This window comes from Adiantum capillus-veneris, chromosome 5 (assembly GCF_014529385.1).
Source record: "Adiantum capillus-veneris isolate H3 chromosome 5, ASM1452938v2, whole genome shotgun sequence".
Taxonomy (NCBI): Eukaryota; Viridiplantae; Streptophyta; class Polypodiopsida; order Polypodiales; family Pteridaceae; genus Adiantum; species Adiantum capillus-veneris.
In genome coordinates, this window is record NC_140935.1 from 106,814,607 (window position 1) to 106,824,687 (window position 10,081).

At 43.6% G+C, this 10,081-nt stretch overlaps 1 protein-coding gene across 2 annotated transcripts in view; it reads right to left on the reverse strand.

Moving 5' to 3' along the window:
• LOC147457879 (SWI/SNF complex component SNF12 homolog) overlaps nucleotides 1–4,328 on the reverse strand; it is a 51,770-nt gene extending 47,442 nt beyond the window's left edge. For both annotated transcript variants that reach the window (XR_015188158.1, XM_086512656.1), the window contains exon 1: nucleotides 2,724–4,328. Coding sequence is in view for 1 of the 2 variants with exons in the window: in XM_086512656.1 (XP_086368782.1) it covers nucleotides 2,724–4,177 (1,454 nt within the window). In the remaining variant the exon portion in view is untranslated. The remainder of the gene's footprint in view (nucleotides 1–2,723) is intronic.
• Nucleotides 4,329–10,081: the final 5,753 nt, after the last annotated feature.

The following is a 10,081-nucleotide window of genomic DNA, read 5'->3' on the forward strand; positions in this document are numbered from 1 at the left end:
CTTTATTGAGTTCCTAGTATCCACCAGCTTGCTAAGTGCAACAGGGGGACCTACATGATCTTGATTTGAGCATAGAGTCTAGACATCCTTTTACTATACAAGTTCCAGTGCCGACCACCTTCCCTTTTGCGGATGAAACTATCATTCACATTGGCCATACAATGTCCGACCATTTGCAACTTCAAAAAGAGGGTCTCAAAAATTAAACAAAAATCATTGGAAGAAACCAACAACTAAGGTTAGCAATTGCCACGTCCTCGTGACATATGCCTTGTAAGACAGAGCAATGAAGACGGGAGCACGCTCGATGCGCGATGAAGGGTGGGAGTGGCTAATAAAAGAGAATCCCTTAAAATACTTAACTTTAAATCACAGTTCGATTTAATCGACACAATCCGACGTAGTTCCATGCCCATAGGTATTGGCCGCAAACTTTGGCGCCCCTTCCGGTATTTATTTTTATATTAATGCTTGAGCAAAGTACAACACCCGCGGGACCTCTGCTCTAAGACTCTGCATCCAGATACTCTGTAGAGTGAGGCCCCAAAGGGTCCATTTATTCTTACAAGGGATGCCCCAAAAGCAATTAAAACTCAAAAGCAAATTGGTCCCGAGAGCAATTGGTCCCAAAAGCAACTGCCAAAAGCAATCATCGCAATTTGTGGAAATCCATAGTCTGCCACGTCATCAATTTGTGGAAATCCGTACAGTCAGCCACGTCATCAATTCTTAGTGCAATTCGCGGAAATCCCTACAATCTGCCACATCAACAGTTAGCACAATTTTTGAGATTTCGTACATGTCCTCAGGTCCTATCCGGGTGGTCATGCCACGTCATTGGTTTGTGACATTCTTTATGGCTTATGCCTTGTAATATAGAGCGATGAAGACGGGAGCGTGCCCGATACGCGATGAAGTAAGGGTTATAGTGGCTAATAAGACCCGGGTCGGGACGCGAAGATTCTTTAATGGAATTTCCAGTAAACTTTGGAGGACCAATATGCTTTGAGAAAAGCACACGCCCGCAGCTCTGATACCACTGTTATAGACTTAGGCACCCCAAGCCGTTAATCTGATACGACACACGAGAGAATCACTTAATATACTTCACAACTTTATCACACTTCAAAGAAAATAGAGTCAATACAACCCGGTGTAATTTCGTGCCCAGAGGTATTGGCCCTAAAATCTCGAGCTCCTTTCGGTATTTATTTTTATCTTAATGCTTCAGTAAAGTTATAACTCCTGCGGGCCCTCTCTGCTCAGAAGCTCGTCAGCTAACTAAGGGGAAGAGTGGCCTAGGTTCATATTTAAAGGCCCTTGGCCTTAAAATCAAAAGCAATCACATGAAAAGCTGCCAACTCAAAAGCTATTGGCCCAAAAAGCAACCAACTAAAATCGCGGAAATCCATACAGCCTACCACGTGGCATGTCAACCCAAAAAGCGGAGGTCCAAACTGCTGCCACGCCAGCATGTCTGTGCAATCTGCAAAAATCAGTACTGCTATCCACATCAGCATCCTCTGTCCCGGGGGTCATGCCACGTCATCACTTTGTGACATTTTGAATATGGAGATTATCACGCAAACCTAATCATTTAGAGGACTTTGAGGAAATCCTCAAGTGCCCTCTGTAGAAGTCAAATTAGATGGGCCTCCATCAGAGATCACTCTTCCCATGAGAACAAGAAAACTGAGGTGCTCTGATTCCGTCCTCAGCCGGTTGGCACCATGTGAAAGGCAATGCATATCTAAAAATTTTCTAGAAACTCACCTCAATCGTACAGAAACAGAGAACTTGAACTTGAAACACGACCTCAATTCTGTAGAGACCTATACCCAAGATCATAGAGAGACAAGCCCACAAGTCAAGGACCCTTGGCGATATTTGTGTTTTATTAAAGGAGCACCTATTTTAACAATCACTCTCTGAGACACTTACAATATATAGTTACAACTATGCCCAAGACCATAGAAAGAGAATTCCTTTCGTGGACAGATAGGCCCACAAGTCAAGCACTCTTAGCGGTATTTGTGTTTTATTAAAGGAGCACCTATTTTTACAATCCCTGCGAGCCCACTCACATAATATATTATATAGTTAAAACTAGCTGCCTAGCCACCTTATACCTCCTAGAGGCTAGAGCCCAAAACGCAACTTGAAAAACTTTGCTATATGTAACTTCAGTGGCGAAAGCAATTTATGTATTAAAAATAAAGCCAACTTGGGGAAAAACATGTGGGTGTGGCTGGCTGCCATGTCAGCACACTGCCACATCGTGAAGAAGCCACATCATAAGGTCCATACATGTTGCAACTTCATCGTCCATACATGCAATGTCAACAATCCGTCGACAATGCCATGTCAACATCAGTATAATTCCACATCATCAGTCTATGCAGGTATCGGATCATCACACTATCCCTAGCCGCTGGGCATGGCTCAACCGGCTTGTGCGAGTATGTCTACCTCATATTAGGCCCAGCACAGGCTACAGCCCGCAAAACAGCCTTCACTCCCTAATCTACTCCTAGAAGAAACCAGAGCCACCACTGAAACTCCAACAAAACCAATACCCAAAGAAAAACCTGATCACTGCTTAAAAGGTTATAAATAGTACAAATCTAGAAACTGAAAAGAACTCAACACTAAGACAAAAAAAGCTTTGACAGTCTTCCTTATCCATGAACTTTTATTTTTCTACAAAAGATTCAGGTTGATACCATGGCTGGTTGTAAAAGTCTGAACGGCGCTCCCGCTCGGCATTGCGGCTGGCCTCACCTGCAACAACCTTTAAATCTCTACTCTGTGAGGCTATTAAAGTGTTGATGAAGTCTACAGGAGACTGACTGAAACCAAGAAAGAAAGCTCTTCTGCGACGATGCTCGTGAATTTTCTTTATGGCTGTGCGTATAGTCTCATCATACATATCAATGTCCTTATGCCTCTCTAGGTTTGCTAGGAATGCATTCATCTCCTTTTGCAAGGGGATAGGCACGTCCACTGCAACATCATAGCAAGCCTTACCTGCTGGACTGTGACCCGACACCTTAACATTATGCTCCAGATGAATGGGTTGAGGAGGCTGCAGATGCTGGCTCAGCTTCTGAGAGACCAAGGAGATCTTGAATCTTTCTTCTCCAAATATCCTTTGCAAAGGTGGGTCACAAATGATCATAGATGGATCTGCAGCATCCTGTAGCTTTTTCACTTTGATATACTGCCAAAGAGCTGCAATAATGCGTGGTCTTGTATCCACTTCGATGCGAAGAAGGTCAGTCAGAGCAGGAGAAAGCTTGTATTTCTCAGGAGAATAGTTCATTTCCAGCCTTATGGTTGCTGTGAACTCCTTGTCACCCTTCCGCTTAATCTCAAACCCTTCAACATGTGCAGATGCTCGTGCTCCATCCCACACAATCTGAGGGTTTTCGGGATAGAGGGTAGGATCCAGCTGAACAGTAATGCGACGAAAGAAAGAAGAGAACTTGGGCATGGATGGATTTGGCTTAGAGGCCGCCTGCACATCTGGATCAATGCCATCTTCAAGAATCCTGCCTATAATTCTTAATGTCCATGAAGGGGCCTCTCCCTGACTGGGACTAGGGTTAGTATTCTGGTTAGTAAAAGTGTTGAAGACATAAATGCGAAGAGTCCTCTGGACTCTGGGTGGGTTTTTTATGGCCTCTTGAATGTCTATTTTCTTGCGGGCTAGAGTGGCATCAACACGGGCTTCAAATTCGAGGAGCTGAGAGTAAAGGGCAGATTCTGGGAGGAGAGCTGCAACACGGTCAGGAAGTTGCTTCTCGGGCGCCCTGCGTTTGTTGTTGGGGGCTTTTCGCCGTGCCGCAGGGGTAAGCTCTGCGCTCTTGAAGGAAGATTGGGGGGGGGCACCAGTTGGAAGGGAGCCAGTGGGTGCAGGATTAGGCTGCAGTGGCACACGAGGTGGCGGGAGTTTAGGCTGTAAACCACGTTTTAAAGTTCCTGGAGTCCCTACTCCTGTGGAAGGCTGGGGCGGCGTACCTTGGGAAGGTGAGGGATATTGCTGAGGTTGCAGCTGTAATGGCGGCTGCTGCTGCTGTGGCTGTGGCTGTTGCTGTTGCTGTTGCTGTTGCTGTTGTTGTAACTGCTGCTGCTGCTGCTGATGTTGTTGTTGCATTTGTAGCGAAGATGCCATCATCGTACTACTCGAGTCAAGCTGAATAATTTTGTTCCATTACCAGTCTGCAAACCCTAAACGCATCGTCCGTTTGATCGCCTGCTTGACATTGTACCTGCGACGACAGGTTTTAAGCAGAAGGCGAAACGAAATATTAAAGCCACATACTACTACTTACATCACGTATTGGGACCTTAGTGGCTAGTAGCTACGTTAAACTATGTTAAAGTGGTGTGCCATGTTTACTTGGGAATGGTCCTCTTGAGCCATGGCACTAAGTAACACTCGGACGGGGATCGACGGTGGAGGGGGACCGACAGGTATTCCGAGGTGGACAGGCCCCCCAAAAAAGATGGTGGCTTTGTTGAGGAACATGGACTAGAACCCACGACCTAATGCCACAACACCTTTTGAGGTTTGGGCTAACCACGTCGCTCGTTCGCGTGCATGTGAAAGGATTGTCATTTTACTTAATGTTATAAACGATAAACATGGACTGACATAAAACTAAACCTAGACAGGGGCCTGCCCGGGTTTAGTTTTAACAAGCCATCTACGGCAAAGATTACCTCGAGGACCGCACGTGGAGTTCCCATCCATTGATCCCCTCATGTAAATATCTAGACATGGTAGGGTAAAAGCACCACTAGGTTTAACAATAAGACTAATCCTCCCCCAATAGACATACAAAGGCAACTTGGCTTCTTGGTTTAGTAAAGCTTTCATGGAGCACAATGATTAGCAAAGCCATTGGTCCAAACCTCACACACTACCATTTGCTTCAAGAGTCGTGCCTAAAGCAACCATGCCTTCTTGTCAAAAAAACTCGCATTCTCTAGCGGAGGCAAAAACGTTGACATCGCTTGAAAGAGCCTTCTTCAATGCACTTTTTGGGTTTATCTATGTTGCAAATAGGGCTATGTCGATCAAGGACTCATGTGCAACATTTTGGTGACCTTAAACCTATTCATAGTTTGTGCTTGTAATGATATTATGATGAAAAAAAGACTTTTGAGAAAGAGTCTTATGTTTGCATATCATTTTCACAAATTCTTAGTAAGAATTTGTGAGGATGCACTCTTGGTGCCCTTATAAATGATCGTTGAATGTGCTACGTACCAATGAACAGCTAGTAGTTTATCTGAGTTCGTGTCATAGGATCATCCAAGAGTCTTTATAGAGTTTCTCAGCTCTTCAAACCGGGCAAAATTGGAAAATTTGGGAGTTAGCTAATGTTGATAACAATTAAAATTTGCATTATGTGCTCGCATGGTTGTGCCCTAAAGAAAATTAAAAACCATACATAAGTATTGTTGGGGTAAAAGGGCTCCGTCTTTTGCCCGCTCGGACATCCAGTGCCCCGCCGCCCGTCTACATGTGTACATACCCTTATTCTTCATATACATGAGAATAAGGAGCTCCTCACCATCTTCTTCCTGAGGCTGCTCCACCCACGTCGGCTTGTGCTTCTCCCCTTTCCCGCACGCACGCACTCGCAAGTGGTATCAAAGCTACGGCTAGGCGGTGGCGGTGGTCTTTTGGCGGCAACGGAGTACGGCGCTTTGCGGCACCGGATCAGAGTGATTCGGGGCGGATCGAGTATGGATCGGGCGAGATCGCGGATCTCGGCACCCTAGCACACGCAGCCTCTCTTGGGTAAGCTTTTTGGAAGCTTGAACAAGCTTTGGCATCTCTATAGAAATTGGATCTGCAGAGAAATGGAAAAAACCCTCACAGAGCAAGGAAAGCATTTGGAGCTTCAAGGCAAGGAAATTCGAGCAGGAATGCAATCCAGTCGAGAAATTGCAAGTAGAAGAAAGCCTTGAAGGCTTGTGTGCAAGGCAAGGCTCAGCCGAATCGGGCTGCAGCAGCAGCAGAGCAGGAGAATTGCAATCAAGGTTTGGGGCAACAAAATTGGGGTAGAGTCGGTAGCAGGGGACTTGAGCAAGCAACTTAGGCATGGGAGGTTGTGTGTGTGCCCACACACACTCAATAGCAGCCCAAAATTGTCTCGGTAGTAGACAAATTGCAAGCGAGCACTCTACAACAAATTAGGCAAGGAAAAGCTTGGTATTGGGGGAAGTCAAGTCGGCAAGCAAAGTCTTGGCTAATAAAGAAAAAATTAGTAGCAAAATCGACTCCAAGCTAGTTAGATTGGGAGTAGTTGTCAAGCAATTAACACCGCCGACCAAAAGCCAAGATCCGCAAGTCGACACAAAGAGAAATCATCCCAAAAAGAAATTGGCAGCCCTACTAGGCATTCAAGGCTTAGCTAAGAGGGGGAAAGTGTGCAGCATCTTGGAGTCGTGAGCACAACCAAGCAAAGGGGTAGCAACTTGCATTTTGGCGAAATTTCCAGTGCTCTGTTTAATACTAGTATGTGACCCGTGTGTTGCTGCGGCAAAGTAAACATTGTGTCTATTCTAAGAGTAGAAAGCTCTCTCTCTCTCTCTCTCTCTCTCTCTCTCTCTCTCTCTCTCTCTCGCTCTCTATATATATATATATATATATATATATATATATATATATATGTGTGTGTGTGTGTGTGTGTGTGTGTGTGTGTGTGTAAATACACACACATACATGTATGTATATATATACACACACATATAAACATATATATAGAGATCATTGTGTTTGTTTCTACAATATTAAAAATCCCACCCCCTCTCCCTCCTTGAGAAGTATGCAAGCATGTAAGCACTTGCGTTCCAGAATCAAGACTCGTTGGCTATATTTTTTAGGTCTCTTGTCTTCTTCTTCTTCTTCTTCTCTCTCTCTTTCTCTCCATTATCTCTCTCCCTCTCAAATCTCATTTGATAGTATTTGTCACTCAATTATTTATTTCGGTGAACATTGTGTGTGTGTGTGTGTGTGTGTGTGTGTGTGTGTGTGATTTAAGCTATGCAACACGATGGCTTCTTGCGAGTAGTGTTTGAAGAAGGTTTTACCTGAGCTTAGGGGTTGAGAGTTTAATTTAATTGGTCTCAAACCGAGATAATAGAAAGTAAAGCATGTAAAAATATTCAAAAAAATTCTCTAAAATTGGAGATTTTAGAGATTATTAGTACTTCTAGTGTGCATCTTAATGGATGGGAGATGTGCATTCTAGATACATCAACAAAGTGAAGGCCATTTTGGCTACAAAAGGGCAGGTGCCAAAAGGTTATGGAGGGTTTGAGAGAGAGGGAGAGAGAGTCGGGGCGGGGGGGGGGGGACCTAACCTAATCAAGGGAGACACACACACACACACACACACACATGCACACATCCATACATATGTGTTTGTGTGTGTGTGTACATATATATCTATATGTACACATAGTACGTACACACACATATACATATATATGTATGTACACACACACACATACACACACATAGGTCTTGAGGCATCTTCCTATTGGTCCAATATAGTAACTATGCCATTCAAAATTTTTATGCTCCCCTCGTGCCTCCCCCCCCCTCCCAAAACCTCTCTCTCTCTCTCTCTCTCTCTCTCTCTCTCTCTCTCTCTCTCTCTCACACACACACACACACACACACACATGTTCGGTGGAGAGCAGTTTACCTGGAGCTCATGTGTGCATACACAAACGACTTGTCATCGTGGCATAGTATTTGACAAATTGCCGCTCTAGTTGAAGTGACGATCCCAAGTGGACATTACAAAAAGAGAAGCAAACTCCTTTTTCTCATGTTTTTGAAATGAAAAGTATAAATGGCACACACACAGGCAATGCCGTGGTCTCTCTCTCTCTCTCTCTCTCTCTCTCTCTCTCTCTCTCTCAATAAAGTGGATAACGACCCCGATATTTACATGTCATGCATGTTCTCAAAGCAAGACAGCCCCAAGCCGATGGTCGTGAGTTTTTTTCTTTTTCTCAAGCTCTTTAAAGAAATACACTTCCAAAAATTTCTAAAAAATATCAATATTTGGTTTTGAAATAAGCTTCTTGAAAATATAAAGCCAAATATATCTTCAAAAATTAAATTTTCATTAAATAGAAAAATCTCCACTAAAGTTCTCCCTTTTTGTTATATCCTCAAAAAGTAAATTCACATTAAGTAGCAAAGCCTCCACTAAAATTATCCCTTTTTTGTCACGAGCAATCAAACTAGAACATTCATTCTATATAGAATAGAAAATATTTTGACTTTACATTTGAAAAAGCTTGTCATTTCTTACATTATGCAAAGGCTAATGCTGCCATTTCTAACAATCTTACACTTTACTTTTGCATTTTAGATTAGATGTTTTGTAAGGTTGGCTATCATTTCTTACAATCTTACCCTTAACTTTTGCATTTTTGATTAGATGTTTTGTAAGGTTTTTTTAAAAGTGAACTAAAGAGTGACACAAGGAGGCCCTCTCCTTCCTTGAAAGTTTAAAGCGCATTATATATAGTATATATAAAATATAGATTCAAAGGTTCTATGTAGCAAGGGAAGAAGGAAGCAAATCGTATGCAGGCTTTGGAAAATCAAACCATAAGCAATTAAGCATTGCAAATGCAAGCTTGTGTATGTGTAGACACACATACACACGCACATGTTGCCTCCCAGCAGCAAGATTCAACACGGAACATAGGAAGAGAATTGGAATTTTTTATCTACCTTTGTGTGCAAGGGTGCATTCACGTGGTAGAGAGAGAGAGAGAGAGATTCTCTCACCGTCATCGAGCACGAAAAGAAAGAGAAAGAGAGCGAGCTTTGAACTTCGAAGTATTTTTGGCCGCGGCAATGAGAGCAGACGTGTATGCTCCCGAAGCAAGCGTACACACAAATACAAATAGACGTGTGGCGCCACGGACAAGTAAGCCCGGGCTTTCCCTGACATTGCCCCTACATCTTTCAACAACGTTTTTCTCTTCGAATTTGGCATCGATTTCAACACCTATCTAGGCGTTTTTTCTCTGTGTCTCGGCGTTGCTTCTACGGCTTCGCATTTACAGCTCGATGCATTGATTTTGACACCGATTTGCGGCTATTCAACTAGCGCACTTTTTCCCGGCGAGACAATGAAAGTCGATATCGAGCATTTTCTCGACTTCGAGCACATGCGTCCATAGCATTGGCACTTTCGCTCGACGGCGAAAGACGGCTCTGAAGATCATGCGCGGCTTTTCGACTTCGACGGTTTTCTCCAGTTTTCGCCTTCGACGGTTGATACGGCTTTGACGGCTCATTCCGAAGCAGGTGTTTCCTAGAGCGCACTCAGCTCTTGGCAGGTTTTTTCGATCGATGTGTTTATCGACCGATGAGGTAGTAGTTGTCAGTTTTCCAATGGTTTTGCTCTAGGTTGCAGTGTAGCTTGTGTGGAGCACTAGAGAGAAATTTTTGCACGTTTAGGTACAGTCCCAAGCTATGTATGCATTATAAGGATAGATTTTGAGCTAGCCAATAGCTCACACGTAGCAGGTTCGCAAGTTTACATGTGTTTTTGGACAAGTATACATCCATTGAGCCACTTGGTCACGAGTGAGGTATTTTGCCACGATTTTGACACTGCTATGTATGCCATTTGTGGATTTTGCTACTGAAACACTGAGTGTCTATTTCATGCGTATTTGGTGAGTTTTTGCTCAGTTTTTAGGAGAAACTCTGCCGGATTTTTTCCAGATTCTCGCCATGGTTTATGCGTATTCGCAGTTTCCTCTCTGATGGTTTAGTGGTCGAGATAGACTCCCACTTTGACATGTTTACTCTCACTTTGACAGATTTTGACAGGTTTTGTCAGTTTGGACACACTTTGGTGTTCATGTACCCACTCTCTCAAGAGTGAGGATTTGTGTATGCTTGTGTGGCTATAGTCAGGCAGTCACAAGTTTCACAGGTTTTCTCACATTTTTGTAGGCAGTGAGATGTGTTTTGAGCTAGTTTGCTCTCGACTTGCGTATACGGTTATGCGCTTTATGCTCGATT